The 25,357-nt window shown below is 48.3% G+C and overlaps 1 protein-coding gene across 1 annotated transcript; it reads left to right on the top strand.

Moving 5' to 3' along the window:
* The first annotated feature begins 197 nt into the window (after nucleotides 1-197).
* On the top strand, nucleotides 198-8,462 carry LOC144094798 (endothelin-converting enzyme 1-like). Its single transcript, XM_077628691.1, has 2 exons — nucleotides 198-1,391; nucleotides 6,227-8,462. Exons 1-2 carry the CDS (start codon nucleotides 318-320, stop codon nucleotides 8,285-8,287), a joined length of 3,135 nt encoding a protein of 1,044 aa, XP_077484817.1. The 5' UTR covers nucleotides 198-317; the 3' UTR covers nucleotides 8,288-8,462.
* The last annotated feature ends 16,895 nt before the right edge of the window (nucleotides 8,463-25,357 follow it).

Here is a 25,357-nt window from a genome sequence, read left to right as displayed (position 1 = left end):
AATGGCGGCCCTTTTTACAAGTTTCACTATGAGCAGATTTTTCTTTTTCTCGAATTCGTTTCCTGCCTCGCTCAGTTCACGGCACGGGCCGCGTGCCGTGCCTCAGCTCGTGGCACGCACGAAGCAGAAGAAGAACGTCGCCCTGTTCGCACGATAGATTCTGCTGAGATCCAGGAGGCCCCGACATGGAGCAAAGAGCTGAGACAGCAGTTCCCGACGGCGGTCCGGCTCAGACGCCCCCAGACCAACCTCAACACGACGACGAAAAGGCCCCGGTTGAAGACCTGGCGGCAGTAACCGTCACTGGGGCGAGACAGATGCCATCGCTTCCAGAGGACACCACCGGACCGCAGCGAAGCACCCAGACCATTCGGGGAACTCGGACCCTCACGGGCACTCCTCGCCGCTCAAGACCAATCGTGGCCTACATCCGGAACCGTCCGGAACCAGACCGAAGCGGTGGCCAGGGACCAGAAGTGACTGGAGCTGGGCGTCAGGACTCTTCCCGAGAGAGAGTAAGGGAACGAGCACCATCATCTGATTTCGACTTCCCATCAGAGCTGCCGCTTCTGAACCTGTCGTCGGCGTGGCAACGCCAGGAATCGCGACGCGGCACTCAGCACGGCAGGGACGACGATGGAACGAACAGAGACGAATCCGGTACGACCTCCAGTTCATCGTCATCGCTCGAGGCGCCTTCTGCTCTTCAGGGCAAGCTGCAGGGCCACAACCGAGATAGCGCTGCGACGGGCATTGTTCGTGAGGAGGTCGGACAAGTCCAGAGCAGCTTGGCCTCGAAACCGGCAGTCGACGTCATGACATCGGTGCAGCCTAACGCGCCCGCTCAGCCTCCACCTGCAAACACCTCCGACGCAGGCCGTACGGCGCAGCAGGAAGGTACTCGCCCAACCTACAAACGAGCGTTGGCTGCGTCTTCCCCGCGCCGTGTCTCGTACGGCCAACGTAGCGTGGAGCCACTTGCACCGAGTACACTCGGGCGTCGAGTGCACTCGCATCACGCTACTTTCACCTCGGCACGAGCCTTCCGCGCTTCATCTTCCCAGGGGAAACGGCACGCAGTGGGAAACCGGACACCAGTGCCGCCACCACTTCCTGCGCCGTCGCCTAGCTCCAGCTCGGAGTCTGTGCTGAAGTTCGCCAGCTCCCGAGAGCGCAGACGAGCGTTGTCGCCTACGCGGGACCAGCTTCGAAACCTCTACAACACGCTCATGGTACAGGAGCACCCGCCGAAGAGGGAAGGACTCAGCCGGGCAGCCTTCAGGAAGAAATTCTTCCTGCCTAAAGGAATTGAGATGCCGTTGGTGCCACCACCTGCACTTCATCAGCGTGCAATTGGCTCGGGGACGAGTATGGGAGCTATTAGGCCGCCGGTAAGTGCGACATTATTGTTGCCTTGGCCGTCTATACTACAAGAAAAATCGCCCAGAGGCCACGTAGGGCCAGAATGCATGATTTCAGGAATGAAAAAGGGTGAGTGAACTGCAGCTACTTCAGAAAGGGTAAACGTTTTCCGAATGATGGTACTGCGATCTGTGATATTGCACGGCTTCTCTCGTCACTTAAGCTTCTGGGCATTTTCACGTCAGGTGCACCACTGGGCGCATTTTCCAATTTAGGGCATGCGTACCTACGTCCGTGGAGATTGCTTCGTGGTGGGCAACCTGCCAAATGTGTACACGTGGGTGAAGGTCTTCAAGGTGAATGCCTTCATAGTAAATGCTTTTAGGCCAAAAGCCTTTAGGCTAATGGCTTTCTGGTAAAGTGAAGGCCTTCATGGTAGATGGCTTCCGTGTAAAGGCTTTTAGGCCAAATGTCTTTAGCATGTACGGGGCTTAGGCGCTCACCTTGACAGTGCTACTGCACATTTTTTTCGCGCTTAGCCATGCTAAACCGCCAGCCAGTTATTAACTTGTAGGATATCAGTCAAAGCATTAGGTCACGTTAAACGAGATTGTGGTGTAATTGCCTCAGTGAACACTTGCGTTTAGAATTCCCTTGATGCATTAACTTGAACTGGAGCGCATGAGGTTATGTGATAGTTGTGTCGTGTGTCATCCGTCTTCACCCCATAAAAGCACCAACTCCGACAGCCCTGTGTGTTGTATCGGATGCCAAGACGTAAGTGAAGTATACAGCGCTACTAGTACAGGAGTGACCATGCGGCAGACTCTACTTAGCAACGCTCACACAGGCTTAAGACACCACACTAAGGCAGACACGCACGTGTATACATACACACTATGTGGGTGCACGTTATAATGCCGGCGGCTGCCACGAAGTCCACAGAAGCCAAGACAGGCGTCTGCCTATTTATACATACCTGGATGTAATGCCATGGGCCCGACCAACTTACATCTGACTGATAATACTTGCCAGAGTGTTTCCTGCAAAGACTACACGGGCAGTATTTTGAGCGCGGAAGCTCCCGATTCCTATATTAAGCATGTCGATCTCGCTTACGTCAGTCCAAAAACCCGCATCGAGCGATCATAATTTTTAAAAAGGCAGGCTTTTTTTATCACTGGTAAGCATTACATCCGGACAGCCGTTGCTGTTTGGGTGCTCACCGGTTCTCACTTGGGAGCAACATTCCCCTGGACTACTGCTTCTCTTTCTCAGGGGTGAAATGTCTGCAAAGAAAAAAAAGGCTCTTTGGCCGCTCTTTGCGCAGGTCAAACACTATGGCCATGTCGCTCTTTGTCCAAGCTGCCCAATTTTCATTAAAAATAATTGTCGTCGTGCTGTTCGGGGACGCGTGGAGGAATAGGGTGTAGTTAGATGAGTGCGACTGGCACAACCCGTAGTCGGTGTATGTGATACGCGCCTGTGGTGTGTCCACTAAAAATTATGGCTACTGAGAATGTGATCCTGAAGGACCGAACGGGCAACCTTGATGGCGTGCCATTTGTTGCCGCTTTATCCTCCAAGTGGGCTTGCACACTGTAGGCTTGTCTATAATGGCACTGTCTTGATTGTGCTGTCGGCTAGCGCATTCATTTCGCCTTGGGGAAAGCGGGAAGTTATTTTAAGTAAATATATTTTTCGAAGAGCTGTTTGCCTTTGTCGCGATTAGAATACTTCCGTATGGGTTTGTTGACCCGACGCCAGGTTGAAGCTATGCACGTTTACTCAAGCACATTTGCAGAGTGGTCGTGACAGGTGCCACCAATCAATTTAAATTCAATGACAGTTCAGGTCAAAGATTTTGGTTAAGCCAAGAATCAGTTTAAAGGTCGCCTTACGTTAATTCTTGAAAACGGCTTGATTCCGAACTAGATAGAGCTTCTGTCAGCCTCCCGCTCAAATTTGGGAGAATCCGCGCCTAACGAGACCTCCATCAACTTCATCGTGTGTTTGCGTCCCGATAAAATGTCCTTGGCCGTGGTTAGGTCATATTTCGGGACCAGTCCAATTTCCTTAACTATTCAATGCCGTTCCATTTCGTTGTCACCTTCAGCAGACTCTCTCGCGTTCTCGAAATGGGCTCGATGGAAATGAATACGCTGTAGTTTGGCCGCCGAGGCACTTAAGAAAGCGAAGCCCGTAAAGTCAGCTGGTGCGTGAAATGGCTTTCGAGAGGCACACGACATGACGACATTGCTATCGCCTGTGTTGTGGCAGTTCTCCGAAACCTGGCTGGTAGCATTGGTAGGTGCCGTCATTTCCCTCTTGTTGAACGCATGCGCCAAGCCTATGATAATAATAATAATAATTGGTTTCTTTGGGGGAAAGGACATCGCGCAGTATCTGTCTCATATATCGTTGGACACCTGAACCGCGCCGTAAGGGAAGGGATAAAGGAGAGAGTTAAAGAAGAAAGGAAGAAGAGGTGCCGTAGTGGAGGGCTCCGAAATAATTTCGACCACCTGGGGACCACGGCTGACAGCGACCTGGGTAGCCCATTCTCCGAAACCTGGCTGGTAGCATTGGTAGGTGCCGTCATTTCCCTCTTGTTGAACGCATGCGCCAAGCCTATGATAATAATAATAATAATTGGTTTCTTTGGGGGAAAGGAAATCGCGCAGTATCTGTCTCATATATCGTTGGACACCTGAACCGCGCCGTAAGGGAAGGGATAAAGGAGGGAGTTAAAGAAGAAAGGAAGAAGAGGTGCCGTAGTGGAGGGCTCCGGAATAATTTCGACCACCTGGGGATCTTTAACGTGCACTGACATCGCACAGCACACGGGCGCCTTAGCGTTTTTCCTCTATAAAAACGCAGCCGCCGCGGTCGGGTTCGAACCCGGGAACTCCGGATCAGTAGTCAAGCGCCCTAACCACTGAGCCACCGCGGCGGGGCTTAAGCCTATGCAGCAACGACTTTTGCTTGGCAACGACTTAGAATCTTGCGCTGGCAGCCGCCGACGGAATGCTGAATGTGTTCCAGTTTGAAAATAACTGCCAGGAGCCAACTCGTGTTTCTGGAGCGCAGAATGTGTATCGATTCGTCAGCAGCGAGTGTATTCAGCGAGTGTTTTCAGTGTATATTTCAGAAGTGAAGTATAGGTGTATCAATTGTATGTATACCAGTTTAAATTTGCAGAGAGGTGTAAAATGAAAGCAAGCTGCAATGTGTCAAAAGATGCACGATAAGAGCAAAAGTATGGGGCGCTGAAAGCGATGTCACAAATTTATTTTAACACTTCAGAACATTTCATTTATTTTACCCTAAGGGCTTTCGCATTACAGAGGGGGTGGGGCAAGTGAAAAAAACAATACGTAGATGAAAAAGAGCGCTATATATGCGAACAATATCGAAAAATGCTAAAGACAGAGGACCAAAACATTGAGAACAAAAGCACAGAACATTTCATTTCTTTTACCCTCAGGTTTATTTTGACGTCAGTGTTTACCTCCAGTACCTTCTCGTCCCAGTTTAGTACTAAAAATGCCTCTGCATACCGTTTTTCTGGTTTGTAAAAAACACCGCAGAGCACCCGCCGCTTACGCAAGTCAGAAAACGTGACGTCAGAAACCAGAATACTAGAGGCGTTCGGAGGTTGAACCAAATTTTAACTCGTTAACCTTACATCACCACCGTGAATGAAAACTGTCCGGCCTCGTCCGGAGGTGTAGGGTTGTGCACACTTGCCGCCTGCCACGTTTGGCAGGTGACAAAATGAGGAGAGGAAAGTTCTCCTCTCTACATGTAGGGGAGAGGCAGGACAGGCCGGAAGGTGGTTGCTGTTGAAGGAATTGCCCGCCGTCCTCTCTAAAAAAAAGGACTTTGTAAAATTGGTAGGGACTAATATTGACTAAGAATGATTCAGAAAAAGTGAGAATGATAAAGCATGACTCACTAAATTTGAAAATGAGTGTGCATGCTGAGCAAAGAAATACACATGGCGAACAATGTAAGAAAATGTGAAGAGAAGTTAAGTAGAAGAAAGCAATTAAGAGCAAGGTTAAAATCCAATGCCACCGCATTGTGAACGCATAACGCACAAGTCGGCAGCGCCCACTTCGTGAACGCAGTCGCCGCGCACTGCGGTGCGATATAACCCGGTGCCACTCAGCTGGCATTTCTACCTCTGCATGACTCTACGTAGCCGCCATCGCACCCGTTATTGGATTGGAAAACATTTATCGTCAGAAAAGGCAGAATGCAGACGATCCGTGCTAGGTGGCTATCAGTCCACGGCTGACAGCGACCTGGGTAGCCCATTCCATGACCCGGGTTTGAACTCCCAAGTCTGAGCTGACCAACATGGCCTCCCACTGCTCGAGAGTAGGAACCTGTATCTACGCGTTAACTTCGTGAGGGCAGTCTCCGTCGTACCACTGTCCTCACTCTACCTTAAGGGTATGACGTGACAGGTAGTGGGTATGCCCATATCTCCAGAATTCATCTTTCTCTACTTAACTTTCATAGACCCTTGGGAGCCATCATGCAACTCCTGGCGCTGTGGTGCAACGGTAGAGCGGTGCACCACTGTCCTGGGATGGCAGATGCTGCCAGCGTTGGGATTTGTGCGATCCAGGTTATCCCGAGCAACCTCGCGCGACCAATCTAATTTAACCGCCACCTGACATCTTTTATTCTTTTATGGTACCATCCAGTGCTCTCTCTATCTCACACACACACACGCACACGCACGCACGTACGCAGGCAGGCAGATCGAGAGAGACGGGTTTTCGCTCAATGGAGAAAGCAAGGCTTACGAGTTAGTGATTGCGGGCCCATTTTCGTGCCGGTGTTCATGCAGGAAAAGGGAGCACTGCCTCGGGACACGGACCAAGACGACATCGTGGTATCGAGGGTGAAGCGGGCCTGCCTGGCTACGGTCGCAGTCGTGGTCGTGACAGTGACCGTGGTAGCCTTCTTCCACCTCTTCCGTGTAACGTCCAGTCTTCAGCCGAGGCAGTTGGTGTGCGTCACGGATGATTGCCGCCTGCATGCGCTCTTCCTTGACTACAACATCAATAACACCTTCAGCCCATGCAAGGACTTCGACAGCCACATCTGCTCCACCTGGACGCCATCGCAGACATATGCTGAGCTGGGCGCTACAGCGCTCGGTGAGGTGGCTGTGAACTGGGTGGGCAACTTCTTGCCCCTCCTGCGTCGCTCAGCAGGCATGATCAAAATCGCCGAGAAGCCGTTACAGATGTACGAAGCCTGCATGAAAGAACGCGATGACGCCACGGCTGCCGACGGTACTCTCTTCATGGCCTTCCTGAAAGAGCTGAACCTTGTGTGGCCCGATAGGTCTGGAAACGGCACGAATGCGCTCGGACTGCTAATCAACATGGCCTTCAACTGGCAGATGACATTCTGGTTGAGCTTCCGGGTCAGGATGGTTTCGCCCCGTCATGGAAAGTGTTTTATCGCGGCCGGTGATCCCGACGTGCTGTTGCTGTTCGCCATGAACCACCGCTATGTGACGCAACGGGACAGCTACGTGGAATACTGGATGAGTCATTACACAGCTCTTTACGGGAATACGTCTGCTCCCCACACGGCGCAAATAACAGCCAGCGCCATAGAGCAGACGGACATAATTGCCGTGCTTACTGACATTCGGAAGAAAAAGCGCCGCTTGGCAATGGCCCTTCCTCTCGACAAAATCGCGAGCCTCAAAGGAAGGATAACTTCGTCGCACTGGCTAGAACACCTAAGAGAATATCTGCCTAAAGAGCAATTTCTTCCCTCCGGCGACCAAGTTATTGGTGATAGCGTTCTGCTCGAGGCCATTGGTCTACTGTTCAACAAGTACAGCGACGAGCAGCTTGTTTACCACTTGTCCTGGCAGTTCATCCAGTTGTACTTTTTAGTCCTGGAAAGAACGCCTTTACAGATCGTCCACTGGGGCAAGACTTACTCCTCTGCCTACGTACCCGTCTACTGCACTTTGTACGTAGAGGAACTGTACAGGCCTCTGCTGTCTGCTGTCCACGCCAAGATGGCGATCGCGCCCTCCGACACCAGCCGGCTGAACACCGCTCTTGGCGGGCTTGTGGAAAAGCTGGTATGGACGATCAACTCGTCGCAGCTGGACCCCGGCGCCAAGCGCGCAGCTCTGGCCGTGTACCAGTCCATGGAAATACAGATCTGGCCGCCGGGAAAATACTTCAAAGACCAAGAAGCCGAAAAGGCCTACAGCTGCTACTCGGAGGAGAGGGACTCGTTCGTGCAGCACTGGATCGAGTCTCACCGTTGCCTGCAGCGCACCGTGGCCACAGCCTTCCACCGCGAGACCACCGGCATGCACCGGCTGCTGTCGTCGTCGCCCGTGACCTACGACCCTATTGGGAATGAGCTCGCAGTCGCCGCCAGTGCTCTGGCGCATCCCCTGTACTACCCTCACGGTACGCCGGCCATGTTCTACGGTGGTCTAGGCTTCCTCTTCGTGGCGGAGGCACTGAAGGCGCTGGACCGTGATGCCCTCGCAGTTCTATCCAACGCGAGCGCCGCCGCGCTCAGTAACTCGACAAGCGCGAGCAACACGGAGCTAGGCTGTTTTACCGTCCAGGAGAATGACACGCGCGCCACCTATTTTGCGGCGCTAAACATCGCCTACTCGGCCTTCGTAGAGGACGAGGCTAACGAAGTCCAGGAGCGGCGCCGTCCGATCAGCAAGACGCATAGCGAGGAGAGCGTGTTCTTTTTGACCGTGTGCCGCATGATGTGCCAAGCGCCGACTCTGCGGCAGGCTGGCACGGTCGACTGCGACACGCTGTTCAGGAGATCGCCCGAATTTTCGAGTGCCTTTTCCTGTCCTTCAGGATCAGTCATGAATCCCACCAAACAATGCTTACATTTTTAGACTGATCTTGATCAGTGCAGCTTCACTGCTGAAACTTGACTTTATGCTCGCATGTGAAATTGTGGAAGGCTAAATTCTTTTTTTCTCTCTTATGTGTACTGCATATAGTGTCGTTTGAGTAAACTGGCAGAGCAAGAATGGACTTGTAGACTGTGCATCACTGACATGGAATTGGAAGGTGTGATGCCTGTAATATGAATCAACCGAACTAATTCTTGAATTATTTACAGCCCTACCGCTCACCTATCGCCGCAGATATGTGACGGCAGATGCCTTTACTGTACATTCTTTTGTCGATGCTGTTTCTTAAGAGACGAACTAGCCAGTATTACGCATTTCAGGACTGCCAGTGCTTTAATCGTGCTTAGCGCTTCGAGAGGCCGTCACATTTTTCTCCCTTGGTTCACTTTGAGGGCAGACAATTCGCGGTAATATTCTATTTGGCGCGAGTCTGCAACTGTGCACGGCCTGTGCTCCTGGTTTCAGCGCGTCTAGCGAACTGCATGGTCTTCAGACCGTGTGTACTTCATTTGCCTTCTGGGCCTGTGGCAATTGTGATAATGCTCAACCTGCCTTATGATCCCCCCTCCTCTTGCCTTCAACAGCTTTTCGCAGTTCTTGCTCAGCGTGCTTTGGGTAGCTTGAGCGTGACAGGAAGTGTCGTGTCGTGCTTTGAGTAATTTTTATCGTACACGCCTTTTAGACCCTGTGAAGCTTCATTTTGTAATGTGCTGCTTTCGCTTAAAGCTACGCGTGCAACGCAGTCTGAAGGGCTGGCGTGGCATGGAAATGCCATTCCTTCAGCGTGCGTACTCATTCTCTTTAGCAACCTGGGCTTTTCGGCACAATTTTGGATTTGGATTGTTGCTTTGTGATGCGGCCAGTGTTTTGAAAGCTTGTTACGCATCGCTCAGTGATGGGTCTTAGGACACTGCACCCCTCAACGCACCTTTTAGTTTTGTTTGAACACTTAGATTGATTTTGCAATTACATAAAAGTGAATCAACGCCTCCGGAAGTCACATGAGAAAATTATGAAAACTTTGACGTAGTGACAATAGGAGAAAGCATAAAGTTTTTGGTGTTGCAAGCTTCCTGCAGAGAAGTAAGACAAGAGGAAAAATACAGGGTACAAATAAAACTACTAAAACAATCACTTGCCAGCTATGTAGGCTGGCATCATTCATACGGCTGAGAAGCCTGCATGCTTAATCCCATACTGCGATGCTCATAACCTCCAGGACGCTTTATTGTTTGAGTTTGCCCGTGGCATCCTGAAAGCGTACGAAAAGCATGATTATAGCGACATGTATGCGCAAAAGGACACTAAACGGAAATTCAAAGCCCATCTAGATTGCGATATTTTTTAAGCTAGCAAATATTTTATCGAGAAGAGAGCTTTGACAAGCTTCAAAATGTGCTAGTTAAGTACTTATTGTCGCCCCTCAATAATTCCGGTAATTGCTCCTGGTCATGTGCATTCTTCGCCGGCCATGAGTGGCTCATTGATTTCATGTGCAGCACAGTTTCGGCACGATACCATGCCGAAATAAAAAAGCAGCGTGATGAGTGCTGTTGAGATCATGTAAAGCTCTGCTCCCTTCGCCTGTCGCCCAATCGGCCTGAACGAAGCCGTAGTACGCAGCATCTTCATAAGCGTAATTCATAAATATAAGGGGCTGCTAATAATCTCTTTTTCCAGCACAAAACAATACGCCGAGGAGGGTGCGAGGCGCCTTCAACTTCCGATCTCCTCCTGTTTAGCGAAATAATTTCTATGAAAGCGCTGAAATTCCTCACGGGCTTTCACCTATGCAGTCATGGCGTGTGGGAGTCGGGAAGAAGCGGTAGGGTGACGAGAAAATGCTATTCATTTAATATTACTAGTTTCGTAGCACGTTATGTTCGTAGAGAACACCACCTTGGTAAAGGGAAGAGAACCTCTGCACAAAAAGAAAATAAATTAAAAATCGAAGAGTTTCCACTATCGCTGACTGGCTGTGCTTACCTGCGCTGAGATTTGTGGGTCCTTTTTCACAGCCATTACAAGGGGCTTCAAAGATTGATTTTATGCAGACGAAAGCTGATGAAGAGAAGAAAGCGCCGGGGGGAAGGGGGGGGGGGGGTGGCTGTCAGGATAGTGACAGCCACCACCAAGTTTTTTAATCCAAATTCGAGTCTTCGTCACAAAGTTATCCAATTACTCCACTCCTTGCCCATGTGTGCGTTTTTATTAGCAATGCACCCTGGCCAATCCCCCGCCGTAGGTATGTGCAATTAAGACTGAGCACATCATCATCATCATAATGACCATCGTCGTCGTCGTCATCATCATCATCATCACGGATAGTGGACGCTCACGAGGAGTGAAGAAGTTGACCCTCCAGCACAGCATTCGAACAAGGAAGCGGAAGCTCAGCAAGTTGCCCCGCCGCGGTGGCTCAGTGGTTAGGGCGCTCGACTACTGATCCGGAGTTCCCGGGTTCGAACCCGACCGCGGCGACTGCGTTTTTATGGAGGAAAAACGCTAAGGCGCCCGTGTGCTGTGCGATGTCAGTGCACGTTAAAGATCCCCAGGTGGTCGAAATTATTCCGGAGCCCTCCACTACGGCACCTCTTCTTCCTTTCTTCTTTCACTCCCTCCTTTATCCCTTCCCTTACGGCGCGGTTCAGGTGTCCAACGATATATGAGACAGATACTGCGCCATTTGCTTTCCCCCCAAAACCAATTATTATTATTATTATTAAGCTCAGCAAGCAGCAATGGTTGGTGCTGCCTTCGCGATTTCGCCCCTCGTCCACCGTTTCACAAGTTGCAGCGCACTCCACATGTTGGCAGCCACGGTGTGCGCGGGGCCTTTGCTGAGCACCGCTGAGCCCGCTGCATCTCGGCTGCAACGCAAGGCGTGCCTACCTCGAGCTGAAGCCATCAGTGCTCCCAAAGGTCAGCTGGTCGCCTCCGCTCCGTTAGTCGCTTCGAAATATCGCGCCGAAGAATCGCATGTGAAATGCTTCTACTTCACGGCACCCCCGGCGCGCACGTACTGCCTAGTGCGTCCTATAAAAGACGTCACGGAGAATTTAGACGATGCAGAAACGCGATGCGATGCCTTGGCTATGCGCGTGCCTGACGTCAGTACCACTCCTATCAAACGCCTTAACACGGTCGCAACGCTTCTCGGAGAAGAAAGCCGCAGTTTCTGGGTCAGCGGATACAACAGGTATGGCGTCAAGTTGTTCACCTGGGAAAAGCATGGAGGTGGAGTCGCAACAGGCACAGTGGCAAATGCTGCCGCCAAGTGCTCACTGTGCGAAGCCGCTGTGGTATGCGAAGCGCCGTTTTATTTCGCGAACGGAGAGAGCTGTTCAACGCTGGAGTGGTCAGGGGATGAGGTCGAGTACTGCTACCACAGTGACAAGGCCAACGCCACAGAAAGCGGCGAACGCTGCAGGAAGCAGGGTGCACGTCTGACCGACTTTGAACCTTTGGTCCGAGCGTACAGTTCATACGTGCGGGCCGCGGTGCGCAGAACACGGATCTTGTTTTTAAATGGTGACAGCAGGAACGGACTATGGCCTACTGTGATTGAATGTGTGCGTAGATGGTGTCTTCCGGAGTGGACTACTTTATACTGTGAGTGAATGTGTGTATGGAGTGTGGCACTACAATGGCCTATGTTCTACTGTGACTGAATATGTGCATAGATGGTGACTTCTGGAGTGGACTGTGATGTGAACTGTGCGGATTGATTGTGTGCATAGATGGTGACGGCGGGAGAGAATGTGTGCTATTATAAGAGACTGTGCGCTTAGCGGGGTAGATGCGGCATTGTTAATATCGAAGGGACGCTGCGGTGCAGCAATTGCCGGCAGATAAAGCAAGGCTAACCCCACCTGTAGCATTCAACACCTCAACAAACGCACTGACTTAGTGTTCTGGATAGACCTCAAGCGGGAGTACTTCGGGAATCTTGGAGCCGTGGTGGCATTCAGTGCGAACAGCATCGACTGGAGCACTTCTTGTTTCACGCTGCGGCTCGCGTACCGGTACGTCCCGTGGATTTTCAGCGCAGACTGCAGCGAACCCCACAGCGTCCTTTGCGAGAACGAGACGTACTAGGGAGACTGCTTCTACACGATCCCCACTTGCAATGAAGCTGGCCAGGCGTCGCGGGACTACCCTTTCTGCACCTCAGAAAGCCATGAACTCAGCAAGGAAACCGCCTTGAAATTTTGCCAACGCAACTCCATTTCTTTAATGCGCGGGGCTTCTCTGACCAGGCTGGTGAACACAGTGGAGATTCCCGGGGAAAAGCCGCGTAATGTCGAGCTGTTCTGGACCACACATACCAAGACAGGGCCACCCACAACCTGTGCAGCCGCTAATATTTCCGGAACCAGGAGTATAAAACAAGAGCTCGAGTGCTGGGTTGAACTCGGATACATGTGCACGAAGACAAAGAAGAGAGGCTCCGTACGAGCGGACACGATTGCCGACTTGTACTGCGATCGAGTGGACTTGACCGCGTCGAATCCACCCGCAATGTGCGTTAATCACGTCGAATCCGACTTCCAGCAAAGCGAACTGGCCGGCAGACGCATCGGCATGCACCTTCTACCGGAGGGTCTGTTGACGGAGGACTACGAGGCATATCTCCGCGAATACAAGCGTTTGGACAATCGGCAAGAAACAGTTATGTACTGGCTTCAGCCGCTGGCGCACTGCCGGTGTGTCGCGCTCATTCGGAGCACGGATAGTCTTACAGTCGGTGAAGTGGACTGCGAGGCGTGGCTGCACTCTGTCTGCGTTGGTCTTCCCGGCGCCGATATTTCCGGTACCGTCGACTAACCATACTGGGTGCCATGACAGCACAGAGCTGAAGTCATACGTCACAACAGGAAGCTGCGAGAAGGACACCCATTCGACGGCGAGCACACCAAGAGGGACGTTTTTGAAGTGGTTGTCAGCCGGCAGATCTGACGACATCGACAATGCGATCGAGAAACTAAAGGAAGTACAACAGGCGATTAAACAGTCGGCAGACATCCGGGGCATGTGTTACTTTTTGACAGACTTCTTAAAAAGCACCGACTATCTCTTGGAGCGTCTTGTGGTAGACGATGTGGAGGATGAAAGGAAAAAGAAGAGGTTGGCCGACGCACTGGTGACTTTCGTCAGACAAATCACGCTTAAGACCCACATTTGGAGCTGCATGCCCGAAGAACAGAGGCTTGAAAGAGCTGCCCGGCTGGTCCTCATAGTCGAAGGATTCCTCGATCGTTTAGGCCTTGACTTTTAAGAAGTTGCGACACAGTTTGAGCATTTAAGGTCGGGGAGCGGAGTGTATTGCAAATTTCGGGGATTTATGACTTTGTCAGAGTCAAGTTATCGGCGAAAATGCTTGCCTGGTTGAAATTTTTATGTGGATATAAAACATGACTGCTTGACTACAGGCAGTAAACGATTTTTAGACTGCACTGATAGATTACAGTATTCTGACTACAAAGACTCTAATTGTTGTGAAAACGTAGCTTTTATGATCTATAGAAAAGGGAAAAAAATAAGCACAGGTGTGCTTCACCGGCTGATTTGGCAAGTATGCTACGGTGCGTCGATAAAACTTATTTTTCTGGAGGGGATCCTTGAGGCTGGCTACTCCGCCACTCACTTCAAATCCGTGATCACACATTGCTTTTCGGTGCGAAGGTTGCAAAGTAGAATCAAATAGCGGGAAAATTTTTAAATATCTAGAACTTCCGCAGCAATAAACACGCCTTCTGCTGCCGCACCAACGTCATCATACCAAGAAAGAACGATAAAATCGACTTTTACTGAGAATAAATAATGACTGGAGTTATCTTCCGTTTGCCCCCTTAAGCTCCTGCCATCAAAAAAAAAAGAAAAAGACGGACTGCATGAATCTTTACGTTTAAAGGAAAGAAAATCTAGAGAGTGCATATTTGCCCTACGTGCGGAACATTTTTGCTGCGATCTATTGGTCATAAACTATGTGGATGAAGTCCGTCTGTAGTTTGCTTGCTGAACGAAAAATTAGTTTTTATCAACGATCCGCGATTTATGCCATCAGTATGTCGCGCTGAAGGGTACCTTCTCTTGCTATATATATATATATATATATATATATATATATATATATATATATATATATATATATATATATATATATATATATATATATATATATATATATATATATATATATATATATATATATATATATATATATATATATATATATATATATATATATATATATAGTAGCTAAATGCGCTACAGAGTACGCGCAGAGCCGAAAACTCGTCACAGCCTTAGACTGCAAGGATCTACACAAACGACAGCTCCGAAAACACAGCTGCTATATTCGTCGACATCCTTGTGCATGCTTAGTTCAAGCGTGAAAAATGTGAAAAATGCGCTTCCTTCCTGCACCAACTGCTTGAGCTAGCGTCGAATAAACACGCAGTGTGCGGGACATTATTCCAGTGAAGAAAAATATCGAGCACTTCATTTCCTCAAAACCAGGGGCTTGCGATTAATGCTACTAAAAGGGCAAATGGAATATGAATCGAATGGTGACTGAATCGAATTGAATGCGAATCAAAAGCTTTTGCAATTATCCGCTGCTTCAGGGAATAAGTTCGTACAAAACTAATAATCGTGCAAAACAGCAAACAGCAAGCCGCGGCGCTGCATCATGCACGCCGCGATAAATTATGAAGTTAATAGCTGTAAAAATAGGCAACATGGATCTTAACTAAGAGAACGCAGCAGGGATTCAGTATACTAACTCTTTGACCACCATGTTATGCACGAAAAAGGTCAATTTGGGCTAGATGGCGCATACTATTTGAGAGAGAAAATCCTCCTTTTCAAGACCGAGATGACATATCTTGAACGGTTTGTTTGATGCCTCGTGTTCTTGTTTTGACGCATGCCTTGGATTTTTCTTATATTTGCTGGCTTGGCAGCGAGTAAAGTCAGATGAACTTAGGCCGTGTCCTGCGTCGGTCTTACTTGTGTTTCCCTCCCTTTCGCGCTATTATTTGCTGTCTCAAATCACGTCATACGTATAGGAAAACTGCATTTCGCTACGGATGACGACAACAAATAAACTAGCGCCACACCTCAGTAGACGAGAGGGGTTAAATCAACGTATGAGCCATGGCCTCAGTGATTAGATGTCAAGGCACAGTTTGCAAAACTTGGCTGAGGCGTGCAGCGTCGCCCAATCTCGGAGGCCATGTGTGAGGAATAGGAATGCGGCCATACGAATGAACTGCGTCGCTGAACCCTCCATTCCGCGCACACTGATCGCGTTTGGCCTTGTACTTTGAAACAGCCGATGAAGAAAACTGCCGCGGGTCTTATTCCGAAAATAATTGAAAACTTCAGTTCATATTTGATTCGTTCCGGATAATTTTTAACATGCACTACTTGATTCGTTCGGTTAATCACGTGGTATGATATTCGATACGTTGTTGCAAATGTTCGTATTTTAGCGCAGCCCTACTCACAATTTGCATCCTACCTTTTGAGAGAGCTGGCTCACTCCGCCAGCAGACCAACTCCGGGCAGGGATTTACCCAGGAATTGAAATTAGGGGGGGGGGGGGGGGTGCCTAAATTTTTAGTGGGGGAGGGGAAGGAATGTCGTGGGTAGAAGAGGAGCGGCAGTAATTGCCGATATTTTATTTGTGTCGATGTGTCGCACGGGACTAGAAACGTTTGCAAAGGAGTGCGAACAAATACACAAGGTCTATAGGCGTGTCTATGAACACACAAAACTAAGGAACAAGAGCTACATAAAATGTGTCCAGAAACTACAGGGAAGTTCAGACTACAAGCAATAAACCACTTCGCTCGTTTGCACTTTGTTCTGTCAGCGCTCCATAAAATAACAGAAACACGAATATGTTTTCGTTAAGCGCACAGGCGCACTTGCTTAAGCCCGTGCCTAAGGACTCACTTTATGCGACGTACGCTGAAAAACCCAGAGCTCTCGTTGGTCTTGGACGGACGGCCGTGTTGAGAAACAGCAGAATTTAATATCTGCAGGGCACTTCGCGTTATATCTGAGCATCCGATGATGCAACTATTCTGGCGCGACACCGTGAATCTTATCTATTTCTTTATTTATTCACTCATATCATTACCTTTAGGGCTCGAAGGCATTACTGAGGGGAGTGGATATATATATATATATATATATATATATATATATATATATATATATATATATATATATATATATATATATATATATATATATATATATATATATATATATATATATATAATTAAATATGCTCGCATATGAAGCTCATAAAAAAGGAATTAAAAGGCTACATCAAAAACAATACTTAAAATCCTGATCACGAGATTGAAATAACGAAAAGAATAAGAATGGGGCGGAGCGCGTTTAGCAGGTTCTCCCAGATCATGACTGGCAGTTTACCAATATTCTTTAAAAAAAGTATATAAAAGGTTCATCTTTCACCTATGGGGAAGAAACGTGGAGCCTAAGGAAAATAATCCAACTTAAATTAAGGACAACGCAAGAAGCTATGGAAAGGAAAATAATAGGCGTAACGTTAAGAAACATAAAGCACGCAGAGTGGGTGAGGGAAGAAACGCGGGTTAATGAGATCCTAGTGGAAATCAAGAACAAGGAAGGGGCTTGAGGAGGGCCTTTAATGCGAAAGCAAGATAACCACTGGTCCTTAAGGGTAGCGGACTAAATTCCAAAATATGACATGCGTAGCAGTCGGCGGCAGAAACTTAGGTGGGTGGATGAGATTAAAAAGTTTGCAGGGATAATATGGTCGCGACTGGCAAAGGACAAGGTTAATTGGAGAGATATGGGAGAGGGCTTTGTCCTGCAGTGGGTTTAGTGAGGCTGATGATGAATCAAGCAGTGCACATTTATGTGCACGTCATGCTTTTTATTTGTATGGGGCTGAGACAGTTTGTTTTTCTTTATTTCGGATACAAAGGACATACGGAATTAAAAATAAAAACACTAAGGGCAGCAACTTTTGCTATCTGTATTTTAAAAAATTCATCCTGGGCAGATATTCGAGCAAGAGTGGCAGATCGGGCTAGTTGGTAATTTTCCATAATGCGATACAGCGCGAATAAAAGACGGGGACGAAGCGAGACAAGACACCACAGCGCTGTGGTGTCTTGTCTCGCTTCGTCCCCGTCTTTATTCGCGCTGTATCGCATTACAGATATTCGATATGGATTCGGTATTCGAAATTCTTCCTTCATATTCGCATTCGATTGGTGTTACAAAATTTTCTAACATTCGCGCACCTTTACTTTTAACTGCTCGATTTTTTTCTATCTGCCTGTTTGCCTTTTTTTTTCCTGAAGCGCGACCGTTGGAGCTCCGCGTATTGTTTAGTGAAATGTGTTCTGGACCGGTTTATAACGTTAGAGTAATTGGCAGAGTCAGATCACTTTAACTTTCTGTGTGTTCACTTCAGATATTACAAAACGTTTGCAAAAACTGCTGGGCCAATAGCCGAAGCTAGTATAGGCCCAATGTACACATTTGTTATTACAGCAACAGAAGATACCAACATGAAACTCTGCTACAAATGATCAGTGAACAAAGTAATAGCGAACAACACTCAACAGCAGACATAAAAATATTAACAAACATAACCCTCAATATTCGAAAAGTAGAAGCGCTTAATCGAAAACAGGAAATTGTTAGCCATTTTCATTTTAAGAGGTACTCTATTCCATACTTTCGCCCCGCAATATTGACTTAGGCGCTGACCATAGGAGTTTCGGGTTATGGGGTAACTAAAATTAATATTGCTCGCATTTCTAGCATTCTTGTTAGGCAACATACAATATTAATAGAAAGCGGATAATTATTTTGTATAGTGTTATGTACTACCATTTCGATTCTTATTTCATATAACAAAGGAAACTCCAAAATCTGTAACCTATTGAACAAAGGAGCACTGGACTGATACCTGTTCAAGTATATGTTATTATTCGCGGTGCTCTTTTGTGGAAAGAGATAATTTGATGAATGTAAGATCTGTATGTACTAGCCCGTGAATCCCAGTAGCGGGTCAAATGATAATGAAAAGGAGAAAAATAAATGATCTTCAGTGCAGATATGTCCAGCAACCCCCGTGTTCTATATAGAATGTAACAAGCTGAAGCAAGCTTGTAGCACAGGGCATCAATATGTTTGTGACAATTCAGGCTCTTATCTAAGGTTACGCCGAGGTATTTAATGACGTCAACTTGCTCAATTAAAACGTTATCGTGGCAAATATGTAATCGTGTATCTGTGATATGTTTGTGCCTTGACCTAAACAGGATGCACTTTGTTTTCACAGCATTTATTGTCAGTTTATTAGCCTTAAACCATGCAGAGATGTTACGTAACTCGCGTTGCACGCAATGCACCACAATGCAGACCTCGACTTCTGTCGCAAAGCATCATTTGGTTTGCAACGTATCGCTCCTAGCTAACGCTGACACGCCGGCTAGTTAACACCAGCTCCAACCGCGCACCGCTGGTTCACAGTCGCACCGCGTCGCACCACACTGTTGAAGTGCACCACTTCTACACCTCTTTCTCGGGCCAGCTGCGCCACTTTGCGGTACTCCCCGAAGTTCCGCGCAGTAGTATTTGTATCAGCCACTTGGTGGCGCTACCTTACTTGTGCTCCTCAAATTTCTTGCACAGTTATGTTATGCTACCTGGCGCGCTACGTACGCTATGCCCTTAATTTTTGAGCTGCATAAGCTTTCACCAGGCATTATTTAGAAAGCTGCTGATTGCCGAAAACCGTCGATAAAAGATCCGACTGTAAGCTTCACTTCATGACTTTTTCTTTAGCAGACGTCCATCAGCAGTTATGAGGGCAAGCGGCAAGAGGTTAAAAAGAAAAAAAAAATACAATTTCTTCCCAACTCGTCTGCGTGAAAAAGAGTATGCAACGTTTATACGGACGGTGGCAGAAGGAGAGAGGAGCACTCCCGGCAGCGCTTAAACTCAGGGGGTTCTGGGTGCCCCAGATTCCCCACCAGTATTGACATGGGATGTGGACCCCTCATGCTAGAATATAGAGACTGCATGAATCCGAAGCAGGCAACCATTTTTGATTCACGGTGTCCGTGGCGGTCGGAACATTTCTCATCTACCGTTTCGAAAATTATACTGGGAATTTTAGTAAGAATCATTAAGATGTTTTTAACGCCAGACGAGCAGAAAAACAAAAATCGACAGCACAACACAAAGTCTGAAAGAAAAACGGAACTTCGTAACCTCACACCACGCGTCAGTTCAGAGCTGGCAGTCGACTACAAGCTAAGGAAAAAAAACACACAACAGCAACAACGCGTAAACTGGCAGCGCGTGGGGATCGTTTTTTTTTTTTTTCAGGCCTGTGTCGTATACTGAGCAAACAACGGCCTCTGAAAATTATTCCTTCCCTTCGTATAAAACAATCTGTAGTAGATAAACAAGTGGGTAGGTAAAGCATGCTGCGGAGTCCTGTGTTGGCCTAACAGATACACCTCTCGCCCACTGTGATGTTGCAGTGTCATATATTTATAAACAGGAGAAGGAATATTTAAAAGTACAATTTATAGCCACAGGCACAGCCGAACACCAGGAGCATGTGGAGTCCAGCATGAGAATCACACTTCGTCAACCGAGCCGACGTCCCTAACAATATGCACAGTACGAATGAAACTGCAATTCAAAGGGCGCTGGCAAAGGGAGCGCCACAAGGCCCAGCAATGGAGAGCACAGCGGTCGGAGGCTGAAAGTGGGCGTGGCCTGTTTGTGGGCAGCGGTTAGCGGGTAATCAATTTTACGACTCAATCTTGGCTCCTACCTGAATATGTCTACGAAGATCGTTGCTTGTCTGCGCGCGTAGGCTTATTGTGTCGGTCCTTTCTTTCTGTGTGATGGGTCGTAGCCAATTGCGCCACGATTCTCAATAGAAATGGCTCGCCTCTTTTGCCAGGACAGCTCACACACCGTGGAGTCGTGATTCGGCTATGACCGGCGGAATGAGGGATGTCAAGGCCTTTATGTCGCTTGATGTACTCAGTTTTCTCATTCTAATTGTCCTCTCCTTTTTATACAACAAAAAAAGACTGACTCTTTCGGCAAATCTTATGTCCGTTTCCCTGTGGTTAACGCCGAGGAAGAAAATTGCTGAGCAATTATTTTCAAAGTGGCATGGATTGCCGAACGCATTTACCACTTGCTGTGTATTCTCTCGATTCTGGCGCATCGTCTCAGCTTCCATATGTAACATTACCTTGTAACATTACGCATCGGCAACACTGTAACTGTTTAATCCTTGCCTACAGGGGAGACATTTCAGTGGTTACTAGCCCCCAAATCTCGAACAGGTAGAAAGCGAAGAAGCAGAAGCCCACGTTCTGCCAGACGAAGCTTGCCAGCGTTCCCAACGCTTGAGCGATCCTCGTGTGTGCATGCGCTATTTGACTTCTAGACCGCAACAATTACATCTCTTCACGGAGCGGTACTCAGTAGACCACAGCAATGGTCTGCGAAATTCATCGTGGCACGCAAGCTACCACGTCCGGAGATTCTAGGCCTACGCCATCGAGTCCTGGTAGCGCGTGCTTGAGCAACGGCTCACCCTGTAATTCCCCAGGCCGCCAAGCCCCGTCGGAGCAGAGTAAGAAGCATGCGTTAGATCTCATGGCCGCAGGGAAGCATGTTGCTGCTGAGACAACTGTAGCGCCAGGCTCAACGCAGAATGATGCACCTCACGATCACGTGGGCGCCATCGAGGCGCTGACCATGACTCATCCTCAGTGGGAACACCCGGCCAACGGTGCACCGTTGTTTTATTGCTGGCGTTGCTGGTGCGCCACATCTGGTGACCGCAGTAAAGCGCACTGCGGCTGAGATCGTCAGGCAGGCCCACGACGGATGGGTGCACGTCGACCTTCGGTGGACGCCATCGAGGCGCTCACCATGACTCATCTTCCATGCCTACCCCCGACCTTGACCAGCGGACGGCACCTCATCTATACTTGTTATGCCTGGACAATTCCAGCTAGACGGTTCACTGAAACCGAAGGAGTTTAGATACTCAGGCCAGTATGCCAATTGGAATGCCATAAACCACATTTGTACGCGTCTTAAATATACGCTTTTCTTTTTTATAATCTCCGATCTAGCATGCAGTATCTGAAAATAAAATAACGCAATTTCAAAATGTAATGGTTTTGTAAGGCATCCTTTACGCGCTCTACGCGGCCAACTTGGAAGCTCGTTATGGGCATTAATTCTTTTCCACCACAGCTTACTCGTCGGAGAGAATGTAGCTCTCGACTCCGCTAAGGTTCCTATATAAGAACGAAATGTAAAAAACTATCACGCTAAAAAAGTTTAATCCTTCATCACAACAAATTATTTTTCAGCCCCTTGTTTGACACATAGTAGCCTTAGTTGCTTATGCACCATAAAATCCGCAGACCACACATACACATCCTTAATTAATAGACAGTTCAGCTGCAAGTTCAAACCAGAGAGTAATTAAATTCCTTGAAAATTTTCGGCCCACATTCGGGACATCCGCGCAGCTGCTAAATACAGCAATGAGGTTTTGTTGTGGGAAATGGAGTGATCAACCTGGAGTGGAGTTGCTTTTTGAGCGAGAACAGTTAGTGCTTATTGCTAACTACATGCTGGGGACTGCGCTAAGGTCGAAATAACGCACATGTTGGCGTGTCCAAGGTGGTAGTTCGACGAGAGTTGTGGTTTCTGGAACTCTTACATCTGTTACGTACGTTCATTGCGATACAAGCAGATTGCTCGAAGCCAGGTTATGCAGTGGGGTTTACTTTATGCGACGCGGCTTCCTTGGTGTCAGTGCCATGCCAACAGGCGCCAGCGTCGAGACCCCGCAGGGCGTGCCACCGAAACCGCAGCAAAGAAGATGCGGCGTGAAGACCATGTGGTTCTTGCGGCAAAAGCTAAGACGGTTTGAGCGTCAGGACCCCAACAGTACGTGTCGCACAAGTGTAAATACGGACGCCCTGGAGGCTAGCGAAAGCCGAAATAGCCGCGAAGGCTTTGTACAAAATATTCGGACACAACCCGTCTGCTCTCTGTGTGAGCGTCTCTGACCCCGCAATGACCTCCCGGTATTACTGCCGGCTTGCCACCCTTCGCTGCAAGAAGCGCATCCCACTTCCGGTTTCACTATATTCGAGTTGAAAACCAGCTGCCCTGCTCACTGGCTACACTGGCTCAGCCGCGGCGTCGATTTTTCTCAGCAAGAGCACGACGTACCGCAGATAGGGAAGAGCGCGTCTCTCGGGGAGACTTGGCACTGCAAATTACCGTTCGGGCACAGGACCCAAACCTGAGACCTTCGAGTATAGGAATGGTATACTGTCGGCGTCGAATGAAATGCGAACAGCGGAGAGCGTGGCCAAAAGTTCAGTTTCTGCTCGTCATTAAAGTCACTGGAACGGTTCCATGCAGTGACTTTACCCGTCATGACAGATAGGCGCGCTCATCCGGTTTGCTGCAGTTTTGCTGCTGCTTTCTTTAACGTTCGTTTTCTCTCTGCCACTGCAGCGCTGCCGGCTGTGGTCCGCGTGAGTGAAGCATGCGCTCTTATCTGCCTGGCCTGCTGTACTTTGATTTTGCTTCCATCATCGCCGCGTTATCGGCGTCTGGTTGCAATGCGAAAAGTTAAAAACACTGATCAGTATACGGTCGAGGTTCACCGGGGCCGTTCCTCGATCGCTTGTTTCTGGTAGAGAGCCCAGCTTTATAGCCACGAGATCTGAAGCTGAAATACTCTGTAACCGAACATTCGAGCGTCATTTGAAACGGGCAATGCCGGCTTACGGAAGAGCGCAAATAGTTTCTCTTTGCCGTCACGCTTTGTAGCAACATGTCATATCCGAAGGAAACAGGTCGTCCACAGTCTGCATTCAACAGAATTTCCTAGGCATTTCGTCACCAGAGACGCCTGGAAAACTTGGCTTGTGGGCCCAGTTACAGGCAAAGATGAAGACGTATACTTATTGTGACCGCTGCAGCAGACACGCCAAACATTATGGACCGCGAGATAAAGGACACTTTTGAGCTGTGTTAGAGCAGGTCAACTGTTGGACGCTCTCTGCACAACGCTGCTCTACGATGCCGTGTTCCGTCGCAGGAGCCGGCGGTTTGAGAAGCAAGCAGGAAATCAAGACAACGCGTCGTAGACTACGGAGAAATGGCACTGCGTGATGTTTTCTGACGAGTGAAAGTGTTCCACCGGCCTCAGCGAATTTGGAGCGCCAACAACAGCAGGTGAACATTTTTTGTCGTGTTTGCATGTCTACCCTGCCATATTTGAGGTAGGATTGCCTTAATGCAATCACCATTATATTTGGTATTACGATGGGACAGATACTAGGACCGCATCTGTATATTTTTGTGCAATGTTCTTACCTGGGCATTTTCGCCGTCCCTTGTGATGGCAAATTATATCGTAAGCCACGAAATTCTAGAGTTATTTTTCTTTCTTCAGGTTTGAGCCTTTGAATATCCATCACATTGTGAGTGCAGGCTACTGCTTCATCAATGTACAGGAAGTGGTGGTCAAGGATATCCTTTGACCACTGGTTCGAAATTAGGGCAAATTCAACGCTGCAACTTTCCCCAAAAAACCAATTATTATTATTATTACCGCGACACCATCGGGAGCGCTGTTTTGCCCTATGCTCTCAACGGCCGATTCCCCGACGGTCTGCACTACTTCCAGCAGGACCGCAATCCAAAACACATGACCATATCAGTGACATATCTGCTGGAACAGTTCGGAGTTATATTGTGGGAGCGGTCTTCGCAACGCGCTGACATGATGTGCAAAAATGTGTGGGGTGTTATGAAGAAGGCACTTTCGCGGCGGCCACTCCAGTGTGGCTCCCAGTATGCTCTGTGGCAGTGTTGTAGGCGTTACCGAAAAAAAGTAGTTAAATACGTTACTCGTTACGCAAAAAAAGCAACGCGTTGCCGTCCTACGTTAGCTACACACTCAAAAAAAAGGTGACGCGTCACCGTCACCGTTACCGAAAAAAGTACAGCGCACGTTACTTTTCCGTTACTCCATGGCGATAAATTTTAATCAATGCGTCTTCGCTGTAAGAACTCACGATAACAATTTTATAAGGCTCATATTTCACATAAAACTTATAGCCAAAACAACGATTTTACCCGAAGTGCTGATCTATGGGAATACTCTGTACAAATGTGCAGGAGCTTAGCAATGTTATAGTGGCCTAAACTTGCCTGTAGAGTTACATGTGATGGCTTCTGATTCTGTGGCACATGGTGCAGCCATTTTCTGAACGTGACATTAAACACGAAATGACACATCATCATCAATTCTAACTTTACAAAGAAAACATCGCTGAGTGTCAGCAAATTTCCAGTAATTGTGAACAATGTGATGGTTCTAAAATGCCGGGCATGCTTCCACTCCTTAGAGTTGTTTGTGTGTGTGTGTGAGTGGTTTGGGAAGGGGAGGTGGGTGATGGCAATTGTGTGAATGCGTGTTTATGCACGTGTTCCGTGCTTTACGGGTATGTGTTTTTCTTTAAGTTTTAGTTGGGTGCGTCGTCCAGGGCATGCGTTTCTGGAATGCACGCGAGCCGCATCGGGGGTCGTCGAGAACGCCTGTATATTTTGTTCATTTGCAACATCACTGTAGGCATTCTGCGCTTACTTAAAAAAAAGAAAAAGGAGACGGAGGGGGTGGGGGAGGAGGGGACAACTGGAAAAAAAGTAACTAGTAACGTGACACCTCACGTTACCGAAAAATGTTAACGTAAGTACGTTGTCCGTTACAGTTTCGATATTGTAACTGGCACGTTACTAAGTTACCGAAAAATGTAACGCGTTACCGGTAATGCCGTTACTTGTATCGCGTTACCGCCAAAATTGCTCGGTGGGCCACTGTAGAAGAAAAGGGGGGGGGGGGGGGCAACGCGCTTCAGACATTGCGGCTCGCTGTACGGCAGCGTT

This window comes from Amblyomma americanum, chromosome 6 (genome assembly GCF_052857255.1).
Source record: "Amblyomma americanum isolate KBUSLIRL-KWMA chromosome 6, ASM5285725v1, whole genome shotgun sequence".
Lineage (NCBI taxonomy): Eukaryota > Metazoa > Arthropoda > Arachnida > Ixodida > Ixodidae > Amblyomma > Amblyomma americanum.
The sequence above is the reverse complement of the archived record's forward strand: the minus strand, read 5'-3'. Positions and strand labels throughout refer to the sequence as shown.

Coding starts and splice junctions, on each gene's coding strand:
- LOC144094798 (XM_077628691.1), top strand. CDS start 318: ATGCCATCGCTTCCAGAGGACACCACCGGACCGCAGCGAAGCACCCAG. Junction 1,392..6,226: donor TGGGAGCTATTAGGCCGCCG/GTAAGTGCGACA, acceptor GTGTTCATGCAG/GAAAAGGGAGCACTGCCTCG.